Here is a 27,530-nt window from a genome sequence, read left to right on the forward strand (position 1 = left end):
CTTTATATCCTCAAGCAGCCTACCAAAAACAAAACCAAACCATCTCTTATGAATATATTTTGGAAGTCTGCTGCCAGAGTTCAGTTCATAGGCATCAGAGACCTGGTGGTGTTCAAAATTCTGGCCTAGGTTAATTTTAAAAGTTGCATTTGGATAAGGAGTTGTTCCCAAAGGTTTAACTGAAGAGTAATTGATTTCACTGGAAATAAAAGTCCAGTTGCTGGGCAGTCATATTTTTCTTGAAACTCTGGAATGTCTTGAGGAACACATGTATGTCACCTGTCCCCTTTCAATACTGTCTTAAGTACCAGAAGGAGAGCAGGGTGAGTTGCAGCCCCTCCCACCCTGGATGGAGGGAGGGTTGAGGTGGATGGGAAGGTGGGAGCAGGGCCAGGGTACAAGGGAAAGATCAAAGGTGAGAATGCCTACATTCCGGATCTCAACCACAGAGGAAGTGCCATGTGAAGGGTCCAGGAGGAGTGGACAGACCTGATGTAGAGAACAACCTGATGGATGACCACGAGCTAAGACAAAGCAAACAGTTACTTCCCAAGCATCCCTCCTCGTGGGGAGCTCCTACACCCATAAATACTCAGTGGCATCCGTGGGCCTCCCTGACGCAGGTCACCTTGACTTGAGATCAGCCCCATCCTATACAGGCAGGCTGCCCCTCTTCAACATCCCAGGATTGAATCTTGGCAAGAAGTTGATGGCAAAGTTGAGACTCGGGGAAGTCTACTCCACAGGGCACTGATGTGCTTTCCTGTGCTAGAACAAAGGTGACCTATTGGGTTGGCCCTGGGCAGATCCGGGTTCCACCTGAGTGGGCTGTTCTCAGATGTCGTCCCATCCTGGGATCCAAACCCATGGCCTCTTCCCAAACTGAGCTGAACGCTGGCCTGGAGACATCAGAGCAAGAGTCTGGTATCCTGGTGGCTGAGTTTCTCGGTTTCCTCTGGAGAGAAAGTGTTTCCTCGGAGCCTGAAGGGGATAAAGCATAGAGAGGTTTGAGTGAGGACTGGACCAGAGCTGTGCTTTCGATCAGGAAGCTGCTGCTTTGTAAGCCTGTACACCTGTGCCTGGATGGCCTGCCCCTCCCCACCCCTCACCCCTGCCACTGCCCAGCTGCAGCTCTCCTGGGAGAGCTGTCTGTGCAGGTTTTACCCTCTGTTAGCCAGGGCAGCTCATGAATCACTGTGCATGATTTAACAAGCCTCCGTGACTCTGCAGAGTCCACACTGGGCCCAGCCAGCCCTGACTCTTCAAGGCCGGCCATTCTTTTTAAGGCAACAGCAGAAGCTGTCAAGAATGCAATGAGCAAGTCCCAATGTCCTCCCAAGCTCTGCCAGTAACATCAGAACTCTTAAAATATCAACCTGATGTCGGTTTGCTCCCCCTGGACACAGAATGTGACATATCTCAGTATTGTGCAATGGTTTAAAAAAAAAAACCCACTCTCTACCCAAGATCGAGGCCCTCACAGCCTAGAGGGATTACACAATCGCACAGAAAAGAAAATCTTCCTATCGCAGGACAGATTTTTAGAAGCCTTTATTTTTAACTTCATCATTTGATAGCTACAGTTGCTACTGCCTTGATCTGCTTGTTGAGAGAAGGACAAATCTGCATATTTAAAGCAGGGTTCAGGAGCTTTCAGGGACGAGGCATGTAATATACAGCAGCCAAAGGGGACTGGTCCAAGACAGCTCAACGGGGTTGGGGTGAGCCTGAGAAGGTCAACCTGGCTGAATGGGGTCAGTTGGTCTCTACTCTGCTTAATTATTGCCATTCTAAATTGGGGTCCAGAGTTGCCAGCTTTTTTGAGAAACTTCTGAAAGATAGAAAAATTGTAGGGAAATGTCCTCATTTTAAAATATTGATTTCTAGCTCAGTGCCTGAAACATATATAGCAACATTCACTCATAAAATGTTAAATCAGGGGAAATCTTTCTATTATCTGAGCAATAAATAGATCCCTGGGAAGAAGAAGGAGAAATCTTTGAAGTTGTGACGCAGTACTTTTTTCAAATACATGAAGGAACATGGCTTTTTGTTACAAATAAAGGCTTGGAAACACTGTAACATCCACCTAAAACTGTAGAGGGTCTCATATAGCTGCCCAGACCCAAGAAGTCAGATGTAATGGCCAGTGGTGGGGCAGGAACGGAGTTCCTTTCTCTGTTTCCTTTTTCAACCACACCCCAAATCCCACACGATTGCCGAGAACAGAGACGTTTCTGAACAAACACAATTTAAAAACGAGACAGTTGGTCCCTGCTTAGAAACAACAAGATATCTTTCCCAGGGAACCAGATTCATCCCATGCAGAACAGGACTGAAGGTCTGAGTCATAAGGGATCTTAGAAATTCTAAAGTTCCTCTCTCCCTTCACCTCAATTTATATGTTGGAAAACCGAGGCTCAGAGAGGTTAAAGAGGCCTGCCAGGGGTCTTACCAGACTTCCAGAATGGTGTCATTCTTTTCAAGGGCCCACAGGAGGGCCTCTGCCCCAAGGGAGGTGATGTGGTTGTTAGACAGCCTAGAGAGGAAGACAGAATGGGGAACTTTGAGGATGCTTGCTGTTTGGCTAGTCTATTCAATTAAAAGAGGCTTTGGGGGCTGGACTCCTGAAGCCCACCTGCCCTTTCAGCATGTACGTCCCTTTCCTGTCTGAGCTTCCCAATGAATTCATCCACAAAGTGAAATGTACCCCTCTCTCCTCCATTCACCAGATGAGTATTAAGTAGCTGCTCCCTTAGGAAGGAGCTAACACAGTAATAAAAACACATGCATTTTAGTGCCAGGGCTCAAATCCACCTTACACTATTTCTTTTTTTCATTTCAAGCAGATGAGTCCCAATTTCCTCATCTGTAGAAGGAGCCTAAAAGAGTACCCACCTCGTGAAGTATAAGAATTAAAGAGACAGCTAAGTGGGAAGCTTCTGTAGAGCACAGGGAACTCAGCTCAGGGCTCTGTGATGACCTAGAGGAGCAGGATGGGGCGTGGAGGGAGGCTCAAGGGGAGGGGGACTATATGTATGCATATGCTGTGCTCTGGAGCCCCTGGTGGCTCAGATGGTAAAAAGCCTGCCTGCAGCTCCGAAGACCCGGTTCGATCCCTGTGTTGGAAAGATTTCCCTGGAGTAGGAAATGGCAACCCACTCCGGTATTCTCGCCTGGAGAATCCCATGGACAGAGGAGCCTGGTGGGCTGCAGTCCATGGGGTCACAAAGAGTTGGACACGACTGAGCAGCTTCACACGCTGTGCTGTGCTTAGTCATTCCGTCACGTCTGACTCTTTGTGACCCCATGGACTGCAGCCCACCAGGCTCCTCTGTCCATGGGATTCTCCAGGCAAGAATACAGGAGTGGGTTGCCATGCCCTCCTCCAGGGGATCTTCCCAACCCAGGGATCGAACCCAGGTCTCCTGCATTGCAGGTGGATTCTTTACCTGCTGAGCTACCAGGGAAGCCCTGTGTATGCATACAGCTGATTCACACTGTTGTACAAAGGAAACTTACACAACATTGTTAAGGCAACTATGGAGTACAAGAACTAGACAGACAGCTAGTGGGATGCTGCTGTATCGCACAGAGAGCTCAAGGGTCCCTGCCCCGTCTTCTTGCTCACTGCTGTCCTTCCAGGTAATCTGTACTACCTGGCTTCCCCCTCAACAATGTCAGGAACTTCTGAGATGCTGACCTAAGGCAGGGCTAATAATAACATCAGCCAATTTCTGTTGAGCTCTTACTATGCACCGCTCATACCCTCCATCACCTCTGCGCATGCTCGGAACCCTGTGAGGAGGGTTCAATTATTAACCCTATCTACACTTGAGGCCACTGAGTTACCAGTCCAAGTAGGAACAGTTGGTAATGGTGAAGCTGGGGCCAAACCCCAGACATTAGGTTCCAGAACCTGTGCTCTTAATCAACGCTTGGCAGAGATTATGCCCAGAAGAAGAATGTAGGCTTTAATTTTCTTTTTTAAGATCGGTGAGAAACTCAATTTTTATGGAGAAACAGTGGAGGAGGATACAGTTCAGCGTTGCTGAATTGTAAGACTCCCACCGAGCCAGCGTGGGGCCTGGCGGCTGCCATTGCCTAACACCTGTGGGGGTCAAGCGGGGTAAGCCTGTGACAGTGACGGAGGACAAGCATGCCTCATCCGCACCTGGTCAGTCATCAACCAGGTATCGCCAAGGGCCCCTCACCGTGTGCAAAGCCTGGCATCCCAGCTCAGATAAACCCAGGCTTCACCCAGGCCCCTCGAGCCCCAGCATCACCCACGTGATGAGTGGAAGTGTTTTCCCCAAACATTTGGCAACTTCCTAGCCCCTGTGGAACAACACAAACAAGAGCTGCCAGAGTGGATGGCGGGCTGGCAGCGAAGCAGCCGCCCTCCCAGAGGCAGCTGTCTGCCTGTCTCGGGAGGCAAGTGTTTCCCCGGGCCATGTCTGCCAGGGCAGGGGCCACTCTCCTCTAGAGAAAGGAGCCATCTGTTGGTGCCCTGATGTCCCTGGGAAATGAGACCTTTGGGAGCATGGCTGGTGTGGTGTTCCACGAGCCTGTGGTGACCACTGGCCGGGCTCCTGCTCACATCTGCCATCTGTCTCCCTGTGGCACGCGTCCCTGCCCACCGAGTCCGCCACCAGTGGTCCTGCCATCACTTCCCTGGTCCCTCAAGGGAGCTTCCCAAGCTCCTGTGCCCGGCATCCCTCCCTCACCCTGGCCCAGGCTCCATCTCTGGCCTGGAAGACTGCAGGGGTCTCCTGGCTGGTCTCCCTGCCTCCATCTTACCTTCCCTCCACCTGTTCTGCACAAAGCAACAAGCATGATCTTTGGATGATATGAGTCAGATTACATGACTGCCCTCATTAAAACCAAAGGCTCCTCAACACCCTCAGAATAAACTCTGAGCTCTTTCCCAGGGCTCTAAGGCAGCTATGGCCAGCTCCTCCCACCTCTGCCTCACTCCACCACCCACTACAGTTCAACCTCACAGGTCCTCCTTCTGTTCTCAAAACCACCAAGCCTGTTTCTGCCACAGGGCCTTTGCACTTGCTGTTCTGCCCACCTGGAATGCATACCCCTAAGATCTCAGCATGGCAGGACCCTTCTTATTATTCAGGTTTCAAGTCCTAAGTCACCTTCTTAGAGGCCCTGCCCAGCAGCAGCTACCTTGCCCTCTCCTGTCATCTCTCTCTTGAATTCTCTTGAGAGCACATATTACTAACAGAAATTATCTCATGAATTTGTTGACCTGCTCATTATCTGTGTCTCCTATTCAAATTTAAGAGCTGTGTGAGCAGGGCCTTTTTATCCCTCTATCCTCAGTGCCTCAAACAGAGCTTGGCACAGAGTGGGTGTTCCAGAAACATTTCTTGGATCAATATATAAATGGATGCATGCACATATGAGTAAAAGCAAAAATGCCTGTCTATTTATCAATCACACACCAAGAGGAACCACTGGAGATGACCATCAGAAATCTCCTGTCTAAGTAAGGGAAGACTCCTGGAGAGGCAAAAGGGTATGTCCTATAAGCCACAGAGCAGATGCTGTGGGCACCCCACCCATATTCCCTCAGCTCTCACCTCTAACTCTGAGGGCTGCTTGCTGGGGAGACCACCACCCTCTGTAGGAGATCTTTTTGCGGACCCCAGGAGCATGATTAACCATGGTCAGGGCAAGCCAGAAGCACCGGAAAACAAATATCCCCACAAGTACGCCTCAATACATGAAGGAGAGACAGTTGGTGGATAAATACCTCCGCTGCCTCGTGCCCACAGGATTGCACCCCAGTGGTCCCCAGTGATCACCAACTTGATGACACCCTTTTCTGGTTACTCTTCCTCCCCAGCTTCACTTCACTACCCCCTGCCTGTATTCGGGAGGACCCCGAAAGACTGTTTTCTAGGGGGCCACCTCGTGTGAATTAGCCAGGCTGGGAAGCTACCCAGATTTCTTATTCAGAAACACCCCCTCACAAGGCCAATCATTACTGTCTAGCTCCTGCTTACAGATTCCTTACTTCAGGACTTTCAAACTTGAGTTTCTTGCAAGTCCTTTGGCGAGGAAACATACACCTTCATCCTGGACGTGGTTCTCCTCCAGGCTGGCAAGAATAAAGGCGAAAACCCAGTTAACTGGAGACGTTTATTATATAAGATGATGCCAATAAAAATGAACCCATGTGCCCCACCCCTGTCAATTAAGAATATCCAACATCTGAAAACCAATAAAGTAAAAACAGGTCAAGCAAAGTGTAAGGGTCCTCAATTTCTAGGACATCTCTGGGAGAGAATTTGCCCCAGGGCTCCTTCACAGAAGTTCCCTTATGTCATGGTGACTCAAGATCCATTTTCTGCTTCTTTCTTCTTAATGGAAGCTTAATTTCATTTGGAGCAGCCATGTGCTTGGTGAAAGAATTACATTTCCCACTCTCCACTGCAGCCAGAGTTGGCTAAGGGACATCCACATGGCCATCAACACATAAGGAGAAGTTGACAGACGGGGACTCTGTGAATGCTCTTTGAAACGTAGAGAGCCAGGCTTTTGCTCTTCCTAGATACAGAGGCTGAAACTGAAATACAGGAGTGCTGCAGGTGCTGCAGCAGCCACCTTGTAACCACGAGGCAACTAACCATGAGAACAAAGCCACATGCTGAGGATGTAACAGATCAAAATGAGAGAGAGTTCAGATTCCTGCTGGGCATATGTAGCTGCCATAGCAGCCGTATGCTGCCTACCTCCAAACTGCATGTACATTTTTTTTTTAAGTCAATTCTTTACTGATTTTAGTTACTTTAGATGGAGGTTTTCCATCTCATACAGCCTAATGTAGTCATAACCAATACATTCACAGTGGGGCAATTCTCTAACAAGGATTTCCAAGTTGTGGAGCCTAATCAGGATATACTCAACGGTACATTGGCTGAGCTAGTGAACCCTACTGACAGTCAAGAACCATCAGCAATATCCATTTTGTGGCAATGCTCAATAGGTTTCAGTATCTTTATGCTTCCTGGAAAAAAAATCAAACATTCAGCATTTTATCTCCTTGATACAATTTGGAACTGCCCAGAGTATGTCATAAGAAGGCTAGACTAGTGGCATCTAAAGGGTGGAAAGCTTGGAATCAGGATAAATATGATTCATGGTTCATCTTTTAACCTCCCCCAAACTATTCCACCTTGCCCATGACCCTGACTCTCATATCGGGGGTTCTTAGGCACTCACATTCGCCTTGAAACAGCAAAACACTAGGAGCAGTAGCAACAGCAATCATTGTAGTAGTAGCAGCAAGAGTCGTAGAAATATTTGCTGTTGTTCAGTTGCTAAGTCGGGTCTGACTCTCTACGACCCCATGGACTACAGCATGTCAGGCTTCCCTGTCCTTCACTATCTCCTGGGGTTTGCTCAAGTTCATGTCCATTGAGACACTATCCTATTACAATTTCACATTTATGGAGCGCTTACACATATGCCAGACACTATAGAAAGCTACTTACAGGTGTTATCTCATTAAATTCTCACAAAAGTATGTAATAGCTGAAAGCATCCATACTCTTATTTTACAGGTAAGAAACCTGAGATTCAGATACTGTTACTTAGCTTGCTTAAGATCACAGCAGGACTTGAAGCTCAACCTGCTGGACTCCAGAGTCTGTGCTCTGAACTATTATATGCCATGGAGGAAGCTCACAAACCAACAGACCAATCATACTGGCTTAAAAAATTCAATGAAAAGAATTAGCCAGGCTCTATAAACTTCATGTCACTTAGGAAAGACAAACACAATCACCCAATCACTCAGTCATCCATCTTTGTCTTATACACACATCAGCTTCCACAGATGAGGCCAGAGAATGAAAAAAGGTTGGTGTCTGCTTCCCTAGTGAAATGAATCCCCTAAACTCACCAGAGTTCTTCCAGGGCCATATTCTTTTCCAACATCAATGCTAAGGCTTGAGCACCCATGCTGCCAATGTTGTTCCCCACCAGGCTGGATGTAGTCAAAAAACAAAAATATGTCAGAGCAGTGAGGGACCTCAAAGATAACTCAAGGAGGGCAAAATGCACGGCACACATTGCCACAAGTCCTGGTCTGCTCCATTTCAGACTAATCCTTTGCAGTGCTCTTTTTCATTAAGTCCAGAAGCAGTTTTTTAGAATCCTTCCCAACATGGTTTGCTGAGCAGCTCCCACTAACAGACTGGAATTGACTCTTGAGATAAAGTGTAGCTGATCCAGGGCTTCCCTGGTGGCTGAGTGGTAAAGACTCCACCGGCCAGTGCAGGAGACACGGGTCCAATGCCTGGTCTAGGAAGATCCCATATGCCCTTATGACACTATTGAGGCTGTGCTCTAGAGCCCACGTGCAGCAACCACTGAGCCCGCGTGCCCTAGAGCCCGTGCTCCAGGACAAGAGAAGCCCCCGCACTGCAACCAGAGAGCAGCCACCCCCCACCCCCCCGCCGGCTCTTTACAACTAGAGAAAAGCAACAAAGACGCAGGACAGCCTAAAGGAAACAATGATTTTTAAAAAGTGTATCTGGTTCAGAGCTTCCCCAGTGGCTCAGTGGATAAAGAATCCACCTGCAATGCAGGAGACACAGAAGATGTGGAAGACCCAGGTTCAGTCCCTGGGTTGGGAAGATCCCCTGGAGGAGGAAATGGCAACCCATTCCAGTGTTCTTGCCTGGAGAACCCCATGGTCAGAGGAGCCTGGCAGGCTACAGTCTATGGGATCTCAAAGAGTTGGAGACGACTGAGCGACTAAACTATCTGATCCAGCCCAAGATCTTCTGAGTACCGACAGGGAATCAAGACTCCTGAGAGGAAAAGGGATCCAACGTCACCCAGCAAGACTCCGGTGTCCTGACTTCAACTCCAGTGCTCTTTCCTTCTCATCCCATTGTCTAGCACAGCAGGGTGAAAATAAAGTTCACAGACCTTCAAAACTGGCCCAAGCTCCTCCCTCCTCACACTGGCTTCCCCCACCAGCTTCGGGACGAACTCTGAGGCTTACCTGAGCCACCTCAAGCTCTGGTGATCACCCAAAGCTGCAGCCAAGGCCTGGGCCCCCTCGTCACCCACCTGGTTGCCCCAGAACCTGAAAGGTTCAACAGAATAAACAGTGTCAGTGAGAACCTGCTTTGTGTTCAAGACACGTGCCCCTCCTCTCTGCAGCCCCAGGCAGAAGGGCAGGACTCCTCAGTCCCAGAAAGACCTCAGGGGGACTCAGGTCCCAGCAAAGTGAGCCTGCCTCCATCTTTTTGGAGGGATGGAAAAACTTCAATTAGACTTTTTAGTTTCTTTAAATCAGACTTTCAAAATAGTTAGAGGCCCACCCAGTGCATATTCTCAGGGATGGGGAACTCATTCTCAATGCCAAGTCACAGTTGTGACATTTTCCCTGACATTGGGTTAGACCTGCTTCTGCTCACTGCCACCCAGGAGTCCCTCGCTATCTCTAGGACCACCCAGAACAAGGCAAACTCTTCTTCCATACACTAGTTCTTCATCTCTTGCTCCTCTGTTACATCCCCAGTTCCTTCAGAGCCTCCAGTTCCTTTGGAGCCTCAAGCTCCTTCACCTTCTGCTTCTCCTCCTCAGACCCACCCTAATTGGGAAACACCCCCTTCAAAGATGGAGCCCAGCTCATACTTTGGCACCTGGCCATTTCCCATGTGGGAAGTGAGGATGGACCCGGAGATGCCCACATGGGCAGAGAGGGCTGGGATGCTCACTGCACTTTCACTCATAAGGTGAACATTTACTGAGCTCTGGCCCCATGCCAGCACCGCTCTACACTCCAGGGTGTGACACTGTAATAGCAAAAACCTGCCCACAACCTAAAGTGTGCTTGACACTAACTAAACACATCACGACATCAAACCCCTGGAATACTGAGCAGCTATTCTTTTTAAAAGTGAGGTCATGGGATATGAACAAAATAATACAGTGTTATAATACAGTATAATAATACAGTGTTAAGAAAAAAAACAAGTTACATAACAGTTTGTATCACGTGATAGTGCTTGAGGGTTTTAGCACAAGACCAAGCCCAGACAGGTACCTTCATAAACAGGTGTTGAAAGCTAAACACCCCAGATGTGATCTCAAGAAGGAAGGAGCTCAGTGGGGGCCGAGGCCACCCTCTCCTATACTCTGTGATGCTACTAATGCGTTTTGGACAAGGTCTTTTCTCTCCAGCAACACAGTCCCACTCGGGGCTCAAACAGAGCCCATGGGCAACTTGCCTGTCTGTAAAATGAGTTGGAACACCTAGGCTCTAAAGTCATTCTTCCTACAGTCTTGGGTTCTAAAATCCCCATTTTTTTTTTTTGTTTGTTTTGTTTTGTTTTCAAATAGACCCTAGTTTACACCAGGGCAAGACAGAACAGGAAAGAAGCTCCAGGGGACTGGACAGGTACAAGCCTGTCTGCCCAGCAAACAGAGAAAGCCCCACTTGGGGCCCTGAGGTCTGTGGACTGCCCTTCCCGCTTGTGTCCGACCCCTCTCCCCTGCCTGGCATGACCCCACAGGAAGCCAGGGCTCTGTAGGACCTGGTGCAGCCTCCTCCCATCCAAGGTCCAGGGTCCAAACTTCCCCACTTCCTTCTCTCCTTGGCTCTCACCCCAGGCTGCACATCATCTGGTAAGCTTTTTTACATTACTGATTCCAGACCTTGCATGTAGATAATTCATTTAATTAGCCTGGGGCAGATAGTGGCCTTCTTCAGGAGCTCCCCAGTGGTTCCCACATATAGACCAAGGTAAGAAACACAGCTCCAGCGCTCTGGAGGACCAGAGGGCTTCCTGCCACTGCTCTGGGCTCTGCCCTCCCCCAACCCTGACATCCTGAGCTTCCTGTTTATTGAGCAAAAAGCAAGGCAGAGGCAACAAGGGCCGCCCACGCTCTCCCTCCCCATTGCAGGCCTGGGCAGGGGGTGGAGGCGGGAGGGGGGGTGGAGGCGGAAGGGGGGGTGAGGGGGTGGGGGTTGTCTCGGAGATCTTGGGGCTGAAGAGTTGGTTTCACAGGCTCCTAAATCCTCACAAGCCCTCAACCCCTGCGTGCTGCCCCTCTACCCCAGAATCCCACCTACCCCAAAAACTGCAAGGAGTTGTTAGTTCTGAGACCCTGGGCGAGCACCTCGGCTCCCGCGGCCGTGATGTGGTTGTTTCCTAGCCTGGAAGGGAAGACAGAAGAGAGACTGAGACAGAGAGCAGGGCAGGAGGACCCTTACTGGGCCCCAAGACCCGGGCCTGGGGAGGGGGGTGCACAGGGAGTGTGGCCCAGGCAGAGAAACAGGGACCAGTCCTCCAGCTCCAGCTGGAGACGCGGCGTGTGCTGCTGCAGCTCGGGGGCTCACTGAATGCTCCTGCGACTTCATTTTCCACCAGCAAGGGGAGAGGCATGCAAGGGCCTGTTCTGCAAAGCGCTGTGACAGGTAGGAGCAGGAACCACGACAGTCCAGGGAGGTGGCTTCCCCAGGGAGGGAGAGTGACTCACTCCTCCACCCTCTCCTCTGACTGCGGGCGGGCGCTGGACCCTGCTTTCCTCCCGCAGCCTGCCCCATCCACGGTGGCTGCAGGTGGCATCTACCTGTTTTGAAAGTGCCTGGGGGGTGGCGCTCTGGTGGCTGAAAGAAAGAAAGGGATCCTGCTAAGCCTTCAGGCAAGGGTGGAGGAGAGGGTTTCGGCAAAATTCGGGCACCTCAGAGAGTTTCAGGGAGGTCCCCCGGAACTCACCCACAGCTCCAGGCTTCCTGGAATAATATTGCCGGTTTCATCTTTCAAAGAAATTTCATTCACTTTAAGCTGACAGACCTCTGACCTTCCTGGGTGACCAAGGGCCCCAGCTGCTGTGCTGGCAAGTCCAGTGCTCCCTCTGCCCCAAGGCCTGCTTCCCACGGGCTGCTCCCAGCCCAGGACTGGGAGACCTGAGCCTCCTCTGTCGGGCACACTGGCTGGAGGACTCCCCAGCAGCCTCTGTCTTCTCTCCAAACTGCACTGGGGTCCAAGATGCTTCCTCCTGACAACGCTTCCTTCCCTCTCTCTCCCCCTCAGGGTCAGACCTGCGGCTCTCCCAGCCTCCCCCTCCGGCTCCCTTTCCCAATTTCCCCCCATAGGGATTTCCCTCAGCAAATCCTCCCGTGGAGGACTGGACAAACAGGATCAACACGCTGAGGACTTCTGTGATTTATCCACCATCTCTAGGGCACTAAGTCCACTATGGAAAGAACCTGGGATACTATGCCAGCTTTCTATGTGTATTAACTTGTTTAATCGTCAGAGGGCTTCCGTGGCAGCTCAGCTGGTAAAGAATCTGCCTACAATGCAGGAGACTCTGGTTCAATTCCTGGGTCAGGAAGATCCCCTGGAGAAGGGATAGGCTACCCACTCCAGTATTCTTGGGATTCCCTGGTAGCTCAGCTGGTAAAGAATTCGCCTGAAATGCAGGAGACCCTGGTTCGATCCCTGGGTTGGGAAGATCATCTAGAGAAAGGAAAGGCTACCCACTCCAGTATTCTGGCCTGGAGGATTTCATGAACTACAGTCCATGGCATCAGAAAGAGCTGGACATGACTGAGCAACTTTTACTTTCTAATCATCACAACTACCTATGAGCTATGAGCTGTAATTACTTTCTCCATTTTATAGAAGGGAAAACAGAGACACAGAAAACAGAAGTCACTGTGAGGATTCAAGTCTCAGGGATGCTGGATCCAAACCTTGGTCAGTCTGGCTCCAGGGCCCTGCTCTCAACTGAGATGCTATATTAACCCAAAACACAGACCTCTCAAGTTCTGGGAGCAGCACCTTTTGTTACCCTACAGCCCTCCCTGGAGGTTGCACCAGCCCAGCTCTGGCCACTGCTGCTCTTGGCTTCCTGAGCTGAGGGTGGCAGGTGGTGGAGGCAGAAGAGAGTCCTCAGTACAGAATGGTGCCTCTGGTGTTGGCCTCAATGGCCCTGCCAGAGACGGAGTCAACAATTTTAAAATGGCAGCTCACCCCCAAATGCATGGAAGCAATTCTTCACTTTGAAGCTGAAACTCCAATACTTTGGCCACATGATGTGAAGAGCTCATTGGAAAAGACCCTGATGCTGGGGAAAATTGAGGGCGGGAGGAGAAGGGGGTGACAGAGGATGAGATGGTTGGATGGCATCACAGACTCAATGGACATGAGTTTGAGAAAACTCCAAGAGATGGTGAAGGTCAGGCAAGCCTGGCGTGCTGCAGGCCATGGGGTCACAAAGAGTTGGACACAGCTTAGCGAATGAACAACAACCACCCTGCCTCATAAACCCAGGAGGCAAGAACATCTCAAAGAGAAAAAGAAGCTGGGCCAACCCATAGACCAGCTTGGGGGATGATGCAATGGTGTCAGATGGGAAAGAGATTCCCCTTGAGGCTGAGAGGGTGGAGAGCAGCAGAAACTCAGCCTTTCCAGACTAGAAAGTGAAGTGTTAGTTGCTCAGTCCTGTCCAACTCTTTGTGATCCCATAGACTGTAGCAGACTCCTCTGTCCACGGAATTTTCCAGGCAAGAATTCTGGAGTAGATAGCAATTTCCTACTCCAGGAAATATTCCCAACACAGGGACTGGAGCCATGTCTCCTGCATTGCAGGCATGTTCTTTACTGTGTCAGCCACCAGGGACGCTCAGCATTGGACCCACCTTTTTTGGCAACTAGCTGCCTCTGTGGTGGCAAGTGACTGCTGCATTCTTACCCCGACCCAATGCATGCTGAGTGTACCATCAAGGAATGGATCACCCCAGAGAGCCAGTGACACTCTGAGACACAAGGAAGAAAAAAGGTCCTGGAAACCCTCTTCAGTCCTGGGGGCTAAAGGTCAAACGGCAGGAAGCCTCAGCAGCGATGGTCCAGAGTTTGCTGGGGAGGTCATAGCATCAGTGAAGCCCTGTTCAGAACGAGACACTGTCCTTGTTTTCAGCGAGGTAAGGTCATATGCCCATTACGGGGCGAGACCAGACCAAACTGACTCAGCTGTGGGGACGAAAGTCTCCAGGAGTAGGGAAGCCCCAGGCTCACCTCAAAGCCAAGAAGTTCTGCTTGCACGCAAGGAGCCTGGCCATGGAGTGTGTACAGCATCGTCAACTTGTTGTTGAACAGACTGGAAAGTTCCGAGAGAGAAGAGACATGGAGATAAAGCATAGTGGACAGTGACCACCCCAACCCCGGTCACTGGCTCCCTCAGGAGTCCCCTGTGCCCCCTGGCCATGCAAACATCCCAGCCCATCACTCGCTCACAGTTGCTGCCCAGGCGGCATGGCTTGGGCTGAGTCTGGGGACACGGGGCCCAATGTCCACAGCCTGACTTACGCTAACTTCTGCAGCTGCTCAGAGTGAAGAGCATGTTCAACCAGCTTGCAGATGCCTCGGTCTGAGATGTTGTTATCTCGCAAGCTAAACAAAAACAAAGAAATCTGAACACAGAGCCAATGAGAGAGGGGAAAAAAATGGACAAAACCCCCTAAGAGACTTTTACTTAACCCCGAAGTGCCAGCCTCTGAGCTTCTGGGAAATGCCACAAGGACAGAGCACCCCAGAAAAGTGGACACTCCCCCATGCCCAGCCAGGGTGCTAATGTCATGCACTTGGTGGGGTGGAGGGCTTTGGAAGTGGGGATCGAGAGTCTCTACTAAAGAACACTGGAATCCTTAAGAAGGCCCTACCTAATTGCAGGCACTGTTTTCAGCTCTGTAAAAGAGAAAGCAGCATTGCGAAAGTTTCGCGGTGAGAAGGAGCATGGGGAAGGCACAGGGAACTAGACAGGCCACCACTGGGGGTCATGGTGGTTACCACCATCCAGGCGACCAGATGGAAAATCAGACAGAAGTGGCTAAGACTTTGGAAATGAGCACGCACCCTATGTCAATACTCCTGCAAGCCAGCCTCTGCCTGGCAGGTCCCTTCCAACATTTCTCTTTGGGAATGGTGTTCCCCAAAGCTCACCTGATCACAAGATCAGTCATATAGTGCTCCTAAAATAGACTCTCTGGCCCCCTCCCCAGAGCTGGTGAGTCTGCAAGTGTGGGGCGGGGCTCAGGGATCTGTGTATTTTATTCACTGTGCCCGTGATTCTGCATCTTTTGGTCAGCTTGGGGCCTGACTTAAAGGTTAACACCTCAGGCTCTCCGGAGTCCCTCAAAGAAAGTTCTGATCCTGGACAGTCACTTGACTAGCTATTTGCTGGTCCCTTCACCGGTGAAAAAGGAAGGAAGGTAAAGCGAGCCTCACTGGGCTCTGCTGGGGATTTAAAGAGACAGTGCACATAGAGGCCTGGGAGCACTTGGCACAGAGTGAAAGCTACCTGTAATCTGATCGCTCAGATGTATGGAGTACTGCCCAATAATACTGATGGTCAATGCTCTCTAATCTGATGAAGTAGGTACTATTATGATGCTCATGAGAGCCTATGTGTTCCAGCTCCGCGTGTGTGTGTGTTGTGTGTGTGTGGTGTTCAGTCGCTCTGGCTCCACAGTTTCCTGTAAACCACAACGTCAGGCGGCCTCTCCCTTACAGCCTGCTCGGGGCTCTTAGGTCAGATTCATGCGTGGGTGGGTCATGAAATCAACTCTGAAGGTCTGGAGCAGCCTTCTTAAACTGGAAACAGAGCAGGAAGGAAAAAGAGAGCAAAGTGTGCCAGGGTTAGTAAGAGAAAGTCATTTTGTGAAATTTCGGTTTGACCTGTCTGGGTGCTCGCTTACACTCTCCCTCACCGTGGGGTCATGGTCCGAAAACTTTGAAAGCCATGGCCCTAGAGTCAGAACCAGGGTCTCAAGAAATCTGCACGCACGGGGCACCTTGTGTAGGGGCTTCTTGGAGCCTGAGGGTTTCGGTTGGCATGGAAACAACTTAGAGTGGGAGAGACACAGTGTGGTGCCGTGGGAGAGAAACCTCCCTCTCTTGCCCTTTCTCTCTTCCCCACTTCCTTCCCTCCTGTCTCTGTCTCCTTTTCCCTCTCTGCCCACCTCCCTCACTCCTTCTCTCTCTGTCTGTCCCTCTACACACAGGAAATGCCCACTCAGCAGGCTCACGGTTGCTACCCGCCTCTCCCCCATAGTGATGGCGGTTTCAGTACTTAAGTGTGTGCAGGGCAAAGTGTGGTGGAACTTGGTCAGGAACTTTCACTGCTAATGGAAATTCAAGCTGGTTCCCACAGACCTGCAGTCTTCACGGTGTGGCCTCTGTCGCAGAATCACTTTGTTAAAAACTTAAATTCCAGGGCCCCCACCTCAGACCTACAGAATAGGAATTCTGGGAACAGGCCCAAGAACCTGCATTGCCACAAGCCCCCTTTGCACACTCTGGTCTGAACACTATAACCAGCCCATTCTCACATTTCTCTGAAAATAGAGGCAGGCTCCCAGTCTCGACCCAACCCTTTCAGGCCATGTGGGAGTCACGTTTCCCAGCCAAGGAGAAGGGGTCCACTCATTCTAGGGATCCATCTACTGAGGATCATCCAGACCAGAGGCTCTTGACCTCCTGGGGTCCAAGGACCCCTTCGAGAACTATGGGTCCACTATCCAAATGCTCGTTCATATTTCTATCAGGAAAACAGCTCCCACAGACAGGTCTCGAAATTCCTGAGTGAAAAAAATATGATGATTCCTCCTTCCTGGGGAGCTAGAGAATTGTGCTGTCATGATCCATATACCCAGCCAGACCCACTCTCCCCTTCTCCACCTGGCTGTCAGTCCTGGGGGGCTGATTCCTATAGACACCCTGGTTGGGGGTTCCCTGTGGGTTAAAGCAAGAGTGAGGAGGAGAGGAAGGGCCAGGGTTTACCTCCAGCCCTTGCCCTTCCAGGCTGCTGCGGCCTCCATCCTTCCAAGCAGCCCTCTCCACACCCACCTCTCAGCCAATAACCAGTAGCCCACCCCTACCCCTTCAGGCCTTGTTGCTGGTGTTCAATCACTTAGTCCTGTCCGACTCTTTGCAACCCCATGGACTGAAGCACACCAGGCTTCCCTGTCCATCACCAACTCTCAGAACTTGCTCAAATTCATGTCCATCGAATCGGTTATGCCATCCAACCATCTCATCCTCTGTTGTCCCCTTCTCCTCCTGCCCTCAATCTTTCCCAGCATCAGGGTCTTCTCCAATGAGTCGGCTCTTTTCATTCAGGCCTAAGGAGGCTAACAGCCCTATCCCTACTCCACCCTCATCCCCAGGAGCCTGCATCATCCCTCTCTGCTCTTCCTAACTCCTGCCCAAGCTTTTGTAAGCTTCCCTTTATTAGTTCAGTTCAGTTCAGTCGCTGTCGTGTCCGACTCTTTGTGACCCCATGAATCGCAGCACGCCAGGCCTCCCTGTCCATCACCAGCTCCCAGAGTTCACTCAGACTCGCGTCCATCGAGTCAGTGATGCTATCCAGCCATCTCATCTCTGTCGTCCCTTTCTCCTCCTGCCCCCAATCCCTCCCAGCATCAGAATCTTTTTCAATGAGTCAACTCTTCGCATGAGGCGGCCAAAGTACTGGAGTTTCAGCTTTAGCATCATTCCTTCCAAAGAAATCCCAGAGAAATCCCTTTATTAAACTCTCCTCAAATCTCCCAACAGCTTCCTCCCTATATATTCATATTTACCACATACGTTAACTGTATCACATACATATTAGGGGCTTCCCAGGTGGTGCTAGTGATTAAAAAAAAAAAAAAAAACCTGCTTGCCCAATGAAGGAGACTTAAGAGACGTGGCTTCAATCCCTGGGTTGGGAAGATCCCCTGGAGGAGGGCATGACAAGCCATTTCAGTATTCTTGCCTGGAGAATCTCATGGACAGAGGAGCCTGGTGGGCTACAAAGAGCCAAAAAGAGTCAGACACGGCTGAACCGATTGAGGACCGCACAGCACATACACATATCAACTCTCTGTGATATGTTACATGCAACATTATTATTATATTATGTTTAGAAATATGTCCTGATAACCAAAGCCACCACACAGTTTCTAATAGATATCCAGGTACTTGCTCCACAGAGAAAAAAGTCTCCCTGCTTTAGTCCAGGGGTATGCCACCCTAATATAGTCAAGGAGAGGTTTGTTCCTTGCTCAGGGTAAATATAAGGTCCCCCAGAGTAGACATAAAGCCCTGGAGAGGCTGCGAGTCGATTTTAAGTTACAACTTCTGCTTTCTCAGAGATTTAACACAGGGAGCAGAAATCCCCTTTCAAGGCTGGAAGGCAACTTGGGAGCCTGCAGCATGCTGGCCACCTGACCTGGGCACCTCTCTGCCCTCGTCTGGCCCGTGGATGGAGAGAGGCCCACGGGGGCGGGGCACAGACGTTCCTAAGCAGGAAAGCTCACAACTTCAGATGGGGGCTGAGAGCAGTAAGACCAGGTTAAAATCTCTGCACTACATAAAGAAGTAAAAAGCAGGTGGAACTCTGTGGCCACAGTCTATCTCTTGGGTCTCCAAACTTCCATCTCATTGGAATTTGGAAGACTCTCAAGGGAGTATGGGATTAACAGTGGGCCGCGCTGCGTGCTGTGCTTAGCCGCTCAGTTGTGCCCAATTCTTTGCCACCTCCATGGACCATAGCCCGCCAGGCTCTTCTGTCCATGGGATTCTCCAGGCACGAAAACTAGAGTGGGTTGCCATGCCCTCCTCCAGGGGATCTTCTCAGCCCAGGGATCGAACCTGGGTTTCCTGCATTCTAGGCAGATTCTTTACCATCTGAGCCACCAGGGAAGTACCCTACCAAATATAAAATAAACAATAAGGACTTACTGTATACCACAGAGAACTATATTCAATATCTTGTAACAAACTAGAACGGAAAAGAATAGGAAAATATATAGACATATATATGTGTGTATATAACTAATTACTTTGTTGTATACCTAAAACAAATACAATATTGTAAATCAACTATACTTCAATTAAGAATAAATTAATAAATAAATTTTTAAAAATCAAAATGAATCTCTCATGGGGTGTAGTCACCTCTGATTTGAGGGTAGTTCCTAATACAGACACATATTACACCAAACTTTGCCTGTGACTTCAAGGCTGCCATGGTGCCTCTGAAGCCCATCCATAACACAGGTTGCTTGTGGGGAGCAGAGACTGGTAACGAGAAAGCTATCAGTTGCGAATCTCAGTTCTGCCATTTCCTGTGTGATCCTGGACAAGTTACCTTGCTTCTCAGAGCCTCAAATCAAGGATGCTGGGGATAATAAGGGCTTCCCAGGTGGCATCAGTGCCAATGCAGGAGACATAGACGTGGGTTCAACCCCTGAGTCGGGAAGAACCCCCTGGAGGAGGGCATGGCAACCCGCTCCAGTATTCTTGCCTGGAGAATCCCATGGACAGAGGAGTCTGGCCCGCTACAGTTCACGGGGTCACAGAATCAAACACAACTGAACCAACTAAGGACGCATAGCACGGGGATAATAACATCCTTTCCTACAGCCCAGTGTGGTTGCTGCAATTAAAAGATAATTCTGGAACTTCCCTGGTGGTCCCATGGTTAAGACCCCATGCTTTTTATGAAGGGGATATGGGTTCAATCCCTCATCAGGGAACTAAGATCCCACCTGTCTCACAGAGCAAAAAATATTTAAAAATAAATTAAAGCAGGCAATTCTGGGGAAAGTGTAATACAGTGCCTGGCACATGGGCCATTCCATAAATTTCGACTATCCTTATCATAAGTTGAATCTAAGGTGCAGACTGGGGAGGGATCTCTGCTAGGTCTTTGCACAAAAGAGACTGGGCCTGGACTCCTGGCTCCCAGCATAAAGGGGGCTCCCCTACCTGCACCAGGATGGCAGCATTCCCACAGTGCCCAGCCAGCATCACCCAACATCACTCACTAAAGAGCTTTGCAGACGCCCAGGCAAGGCAGCAGCTGCTCCACGCCGATGTCGCCCACAGAGTTGTGGTCCAGCTGCAGGGCCACAGGCTGCCGGAGGTGGCGCAGCACGAAGGCCAGGGCGGCACACTCGGCCGGGCCCACACTGCAGAAGGTCAGCTTGAGGTGCCCGACGTTCAGCCTGCGCACAGCCTCCCGCGCCAGCCGCTCCTCCTGCATCTCGTACAGGCTCCGGATGAGCCAGAGGAAGCCGGGCAGGGCGTGCATGCTCTTGGCCTCACCCGGCACGGCGGGTGGGATGGAGCGGAAGTGCTTGCAGAGGCTGCGGGTCAGACACCGCCGGACACAGTCCCAGCGCCGGAGCAGGGCCGTCTCAGAGCCCTGGCACTCGGCCAGCATGCTCCGGTGCTCCTGGGACAACAGCCCTGCCAGGAAGGCCCCTGTGATCTGGAGGTTGTGTGGCTCGGCCCCCTGCAGCAAAGCAGCCACACTGCCCTCTTTGCATCGGGAGCCCCGCAGGAACCATTTGGGCAGCACCCTGGCCAGCGGCGAGCTTCCAGGCCTGTGACCTTGGAAGAGATGTCTGAGCGAGGATGGCAGGGTGTCGGCACTAAGGGCGAGGTAGAATGCAGCAAAAAAGCACTGGAAAGTGATATGCAGAAATTCCAGGGGGGCTGTACTCCCGGGTACAACCCTCTTGGCATGCACCAGGAAGCCAAGAGAAAGGTCCTCACTATCGACGTGTGCCGCCTGCAGCTGTTTGGCTGAGAACACGTAGCAGCACGTGCCCAGGCCCCAGAGAGCCAGGTGGCCAAGGTGCAGGAGTGTGGGGAGCCTGCGCTGAATCAGGCTGGGTCCTGGGCCATGGGTGGCTAAGGGTGGGGGGGAAGCGTGCAGCAGAAAGTGCCGCAAGATCAGCAGGTACATATCCGTGGTGGTCTTTGGGGTCCCCCGGCCCTGTAGCAACAGCTCCTCGTGGCATTTGGACACCATCCAGGAGAAGACTGGCAGGTGGCACAGACCGTGCAGGGCTGAGGTGGCTCTGAGCAGGCAGAGGAGGCGGTCAGCCACCCCAGGCTCGCGATGCCGCTTCCTCAGGTACAGTTCGATGCCCTCTTCCGAGAAGCCCTTGAGACTGAGTTCCGTGCGCACGTGCTTTCGGAGGCTCGCTGATACCGCGCCTGGACGGCTGGTCAACACCTTGCAAGCGTTCTTTAGCAGGTTGCCCTGCAGAAGGTTGAAGAGCAGACTCTGGACTGACGTGGGGGCAGTCGGACAGCAGTGACGCTCCCGATCCGTGAACCTGAACCTGAACTCATCAAAGCCGTCGAAGGTTAAGAGGATGCGTTCAGGGTGGTCAAGGAGGACCTGGAAGATATCCTGGGGGCCAAGGTCGGGCCAACAGCAGTGTTCGAAGAGCAGCGTCTGCACGGACAGTGGTTTCACCAGGCACTGCAGCTGCCGGCAGCTGAACGGGAAGACGAAGAGAAATTCCTGGAAGGCCCGCCCTGAAGCCCAGAGCAGGTGCAGCTGCTGCAAGAGTGTGCTCTTGCCGCTGCCTGCCTCGCCCACCACCAGCACAGTGTCTGCCTCTTTGTTAAAATGGTCACGGGTGCTGAAGAGCTCCTCCAGGCCTAGGGTGGTAGGGCTCTGCTGCGAAGGTCCAGCCATGCCCACCTCCATCTGGATTTCCAGAACATTCTCTGTATACACTTCTTCCAGGCAAAGATTCTCTGCTCCATCATAGGTGCTCAGGAAACGAGACTGAGCTGATATAACGGTCCTCAGTTTGGACATGTACTTCTTACAGGCAGCATCTGGAAGACAGAAGAAGAAACAGAGGAGCTGGGACCATGGTGAAAATGGGACCTGATGAGGGGTGGGCTGCCTCAAGGAAATGAGACGTGACGCATGGGCAGTGCCCGTCCTGGCTCTCCACTCACAAGCCATGGACTTTGAGGTTGGTCATGTAACCTTCCTGAGACTCAGTTTTCTCCTCTGTGGGACGGAAAAAGTGGTGGTCCCTATGTTTTGCAGGTAGGGACCCATGTAAAAACTCGTGGATCAATGAAGATAATGTTCTTTGTTCAATGTCCAACACGAAGTGCTCAAAAGACATTGCCTAGCACCATTATCGTTACTGACATTGCAAAGAGCTGTAGAGAAGATCAGGAGCACCGGGCTGGGATCAGAAGACCTGCATTTTGATGTCTGTCCCGCCATGTTGGTTCAGTAGACTTAGACAAGTCCCCTCACCACTCAGCCTCAGCTGTTCTTTCTAAAGGGAAACAGAAGGCTTAAGGACGCAGGAGCTCAGTTTCTGAAGTCAGATATACCTGAGTTTGAAATCTGGGTCTACCATCAACTTGAGCAAGCGTCTCATCCTTTCTGGCTTTAGCATTCTTATCTTTAAAACTGGGAACAAAGCACACCTTGAACGATTGTTTTAGGAAGAAATGAGAAAAAAAAAAAAACAGAGTTTAGAAGAACGGTAACTCTCACAGAATGGTGTTTATTACCATTATGATTACTGGAAGCAGCAGGCACATCAGTGGCCCCTCTAAGGCACCCACGTTCTAATTCACAGCATGTGTGACTATGTTAACTTACTTGCAAAAGGGATTAGACAGATGTGATTAAACTAAAGACCTTGAGACAGGAAGCTTATCCTAGTTTATGTGAGTGGAGCCAGCAGTGAATGGTATCGGGGCCACTGGGGCGCCCAGATCAAGGACCTGGACAATATTCCCTAATCAAGATCTACTTCCCCATCCTCTTCATACAACTGTCTGCAATACAAGTTCTCATGTCTAGGATGTGTCCGCAGGGGTGCTGTTTTTCCTTTTGTTGTTGTTGTTCAGCTGCTAAGTTATACCTGTCTTTTGGGGACCCCATGCACTGCAACACGCCAGGCTTCCCTGTCCTTCACTAGCTCCCAGAGTTTGTTTATGGTCATGTCCACTGAGTTGGTGATGCATTTCATCTTTTGCTGGCCTCTTCACCTTTTGCCTTCATCATCCTCATATTATACCAACATGAGCAAACCACTCCCAGGGTCAGGGGTTAGTTCTTTTTATAGGAAATTGAGAAGTGATGGTCCAGAGCCCCAGGCGGTAGGACCACAGAGTATCACAGCCTCACTGCCCCCAACCAGGTACTGACCCATTTGTTCTCAACTCAAAGGCTAAAAGGTAATTCTCACAGAGCGATGAGCACACTGAAGCTGTATTTATGGCCATTCAAAGGACAGGCCCTGTGACTGTTGTTTCCTCTCTGTTCCCAAAGCTGATGACTGTCTTTGCCCTTAATGCCACCTGGATAAACTAGGAGCATTGAATAGAGACTGCAAAATATATATTTTTTCCTAATACTCTGATTTTGCATGCAGGATTTCCAGCTGCCAACAATCATATCAAAATTCTCCAGGGGAAGAAATTTTCTCATTTTAAAAACAAACACATATCAATTGTCACCTTTGGAACTGTCACCTTTAGGAATCTTGCGCCATGGCACAATGTTAACCATGCATGAACAGCCAGCTGAGGTTGATGATACCAATAGCAAATATTAACCAAGGGCTAAGCAGGGTACCATGCTCGGAGCTGTGCATCCCCTATCGTGTACTGATGTCTGCGTTCTGTTCTCAGGTGAGAGGGTGAAGACCCAGATGCCAAGCACACGCTTCCAGGCATCCTTCCTTCAGGGGGCAGAGCCCAGGGTGATAAATCCATCTCTCAGCACCATGCACAAGTCAAGGGGCCTTGATGGTAATGAGCTTTCCTGACAGTGATACGAGAATAAGACACACGAGGCCTGCATCCTCTCATTAAAACCACTGAGCTCTTCTCCCAAGAAAAGAGGAAGCATGGGTGCAGATGGTCTAAAACCAGATCCATCCTCCCCTACCTTGTCACTCAACCTCCCTGCCCCAGTTTCCATATCTGCAAAGTGGAGGAAATAATACCTGCTTCTCAGGGTTGTTGCCAAGGACAGACATCATACATAAAGCACTTGGCAGGATGCCTGGGATGTTCGAGCTGTGCTGTCTGAGCCTCTCCCATTCCTGAGTTGGGTCGGTGACCATGTGAGATGAGAGATATCACATTATCTAAATCCATTTGGCTCCTAAGTTTCTGATGATGAGTAGCTAAACTGCAGAGATCAAGAGATATCAGCCATCAAAAAGTGTTTCAAGTAACGAGAGAAGCGCCAGTAAGAAAGGCCAGTATTAGCTCTCAAGATAAGACTGCTCAAGTGATCACTCTGCAGGGTAAAAGGAAATAAAAGCAAACCCTAATAGTACACACATTAATCCTCCCAACATCCCATTGAGACAGTGTTGGTGTTGTTATTGTTGTTTAGTCACTAAGTCATGTCTAACTCTTTTGCAACCCCATAGACTGTAGCCTGCCAGGCTCCTCTGTCCATGGGATCGCCCAGGCAAGAATACTAGAGTAGGTAGCCATTTCTTTGAGGAGATCTTCCCATCCCAGGGATCAAATCTCCATCTCCTGCATTGGCAGGTGGATTCTTTACCACTGGGCCACCAAGGAAGCCCCAGACAGTGGTGATGTTACCCTTAAAATGAGACACTGAGTTTTAGGAAGGTTTGCACAGCCAGTAAGTGGGATTTTAGCTGACAAGTCTTATGCTGATGTTTTTGCTCTTCACCATGAATCTGAAAGTCTTCCTTTCCTTTTCTGATAACTGAAAAGAACACATATATACCTTCAAAAGGCAGGGCCAATGGGACCGGTAATTCCTGAATACACTGTAGAAGAAAGGCAGCCAACCCATTCGCCTTCACTGTGGCGAGATCAAGGAGCCTTCTTGCCTGTGAGGAAAGTGAAAGTCGTTATTTATCCAGAAAGGCAATGGAGAGGTGTGAGAAGGTCTCTACCAACTATGGCAATGCCATGAGCCGCTCTCTTCCACCACAGTGAAAGGCCAGAAAAACATCTGTACTGTAAGATGCATTTAAATAAGCCAATGCAGTATCAGGTGGTGAAGTGAACATTTGAACACACATCCAATGTGGTTTCCTCTTAAGGAAAAGAGTGAACAACTTAAAAAAAAGAGAAAAAGACATAAATCTATAAACCTACAAGAATGGGAAAAATAATTCTTGGAAGATGGAAATCACTTGAATGAGTAGCGATTTCTTCCAGTCTCTGTAATCGCCACAGGGACTAGAGCACAAGGTACAAAGGTATGTTTCAGGTGCGCTCGTGATAGAGCTGCCCTAAGACACCTGAACATAAATACTATGAACACTTTAAAGCAGCCTTGAGCAGGCTTACTCCATGAGTCTCAATCAGCTTTACCTAAACTCACTTGAACACCTAACACATACTTCAAAAACAGACAAAAATCAAAACTAGAAAGTCCTCTTGACATTTTGAGACCATACACATTCCTTTACTTAGAGCAGTCTTATGGCTCCTCAAAACATTGCTCAAACATCATCAGTGATTTTGCTCTTCAAAGATGCTATCAATAAATCACACACAAGAGCTTCCCAAAAGAAGCGAAAATTGATGTGAACTAATTTTTCAAGCAAATGTTTAAAATTCAAATGAGAAAGCAGACAACACTGTAAATGAACTATACTCCAATAAATCTTTTAAAATAACATTATTACGAAATAAAAAATTAAGTAAACCCACTCCATCCTAACACTGCAATGTATTCCAGTTCATTCATTCATTTAATAATTCATTATTTCACCAACAAATATTTCTTGAGTGCCTACTATGTACAAGGTTCTCAGCACAATAAGCTTTAAGACACAAACTGGTACATAGTAGGCATCAAAATAGATTCATATGATTTTAATTAATTAATTAATTCTAATTAATGAATTCAATTAATTAGTCAAAACCCTGAGTTTAGCACTGGCCCTCTCATTAACTACTGTGAGCTTTTTCTCACTTTTCTGAGACTTAATTTCCCAATCCATAAAGTGGGCTGTTAGTGACTATTCCATCTGCACTACAGGAGACCTGAGGGTCACTCTTTGGGAGAAAACAAAACCAAGAGCTTCAGAAATACCCCAAAGACATTTTTCTGTTCTTGTGGAATGGCATCTTCAGAGGCAGTTATCATAACCCTGAATGTTTATGAGCTAATGCAATTTCATATAGAAGTCCTATGTGGGCATTTAAACTACGTAAGTACATAGTGTTTTGAATTAATTATTAAACACAGATTTAACTTAATAAATGTTTGTGATCTGTTGAGCTGTTAATTTGAAGCAGACGGCACTGAAAGTGAACAAGTACAGAGCATCACCAGTTACAGAACTGACAGTAGTAGACAGTGAGCAGATGAGCGCTGGGTGGTGGCTTAGTGCTCAGTCGTGTCCGACTCTGTGACCCCATGGCCTGTAGCCCACCAGGCTGCTCTGTCCATGGGATTTCCCAGGCAAGAATACTGGAGTGGGTTGCCATTTCCTTCTCCACAATGTGTGCTTACTATGTGCTAGGTACTGTTCTAAGGGTTATGTAGCTCACCTCATCAAATTCTCCCAAGACCTTACTGATGTTTCCCAGATGAGGAATCTGAGACAGGAGAGATTAAGGAATGAGAGCTTCCACAGAGAAATCTGAAGTCACAGGCCTTGAGCCTGCATCAGCCTGACGTCAGAATCCAAGATGCTCACGACCACATAACAGCATCTCGCATCAGAAGTGGCATGATACCAAAAGGCCACAGCAACTTTCACCTTCCCAGCTACCTTATTTATTTTTATTGATTAATTTTTGCCACACCATGCAACATGTGGGATCTTGGTTCTCTGACCAGGGATCAAATTTGTGCACCCTGCAGTGGAAACGTGGAGTCTTAACCACTGGACGGCCAGGAAAGACCGCTGGCTCCCAGGTGACACAGAGGTAAAGAATCCCCATGTTAGTGCAGAGACAAAGGAGACTTGGGTTCGATTCTTGGGTTGGGAAGATCCCCTGGAGAAGGAAATGGCAACCTGCTCCAGTATTCCCACCTGAAAAATCCCACAGACAGAAGAGCCTGGTGGGCTATAGTCCATAGTGTCACAAAGAGTCTGACAAGACTGAGCACGCACACACACACGCACCTTTAAATGAGGAGGACTATGACCCACAAGTCCCCACAGGCCTGATTTCACGAACTAGTCTCAATAGCTAAGCACGCTTTTCCTCCAAAATCTGACGAGCCAAGAGGGAAGTGCTTACCCGCTGGGATGATGTGAAGATGGGCCGCCTGATTTCATCAGTTTCATACTGGCTGATGAAACCCCGCTGCTGTGTCAGGTCCAGCACACCCTCCACGTGGCCGTAGAGTCTCCTGACGATGGCTGGCCGATGACTCTGCAGGTCACGGGCTGGGTGGGGTGAGTGGGGGTCCCAGGAGCTGGGAAGCTCGGGGGGCTGGCTGTCGGCCTGGGCCTCCCACACAGCTGCAGTCAGTTGTTCACAGCCCCAAGCACCCTTATTCCAGATGGTGTCCAGGAGGCGCCTGGCCAAGTGGGAGATGGGCTGGCCCACGAGGCTAAGCCCCTCATAGTCCTCCCAGGAGAGGACTTCCCGGGAAAGCAGCCGGTCCACAATACTCTCAAAGCCCTCCAGGGACCCCGAGACCAGCAACTCCACCAGCTGGCTTCTCTGTGTCTGAAAAGCATCTTGCGCGCACAT

The 27,530-nt window shown here is 49.8% G+C and overlaps 1 protein-coding gene across 1 annotated transcript; it reads right to left on the reverse strand.

Annotated features, from left to right (window-relative positions):
• Nucleotides 909–27,530, reverse strand: NOD2 (nucleotide binding oligomerization domain containing 2). Its single transcript, NM_001314291.1, is given in 13 exon segments — nucleotides 909–981; nucleotides 2,456–2,539; nucleotides 6,035–6,118; nucleotides 7,925–8,008; nucleotides 9,035–9,118; nucleotides 11,114–11,197; nucleotides 14,067–14,122; nucleotides 14,125–14,127; nucleotides 14,130–14,148; nucleotides 14,358–14,441; nucleotides 19,862–21,677; nucleotides 24,589–24,694; nucleotides 27,072–27,530. Coding segments are annotated over 13 exon segments (3,036 nt in total).

Source organism: Capra hircus, chromosome 18, assembly GCF_001704415.2.
Source record: "Capra hircus breed San Clemente chromosome 18, ASM170441v1, whole genome shotgun sequence".
Lineage (NCBI taxonomy): Eukaryota > Metazoa > Chordata > Mammalia > Artiodactyla > Bovidae > Capra > Capra hircus.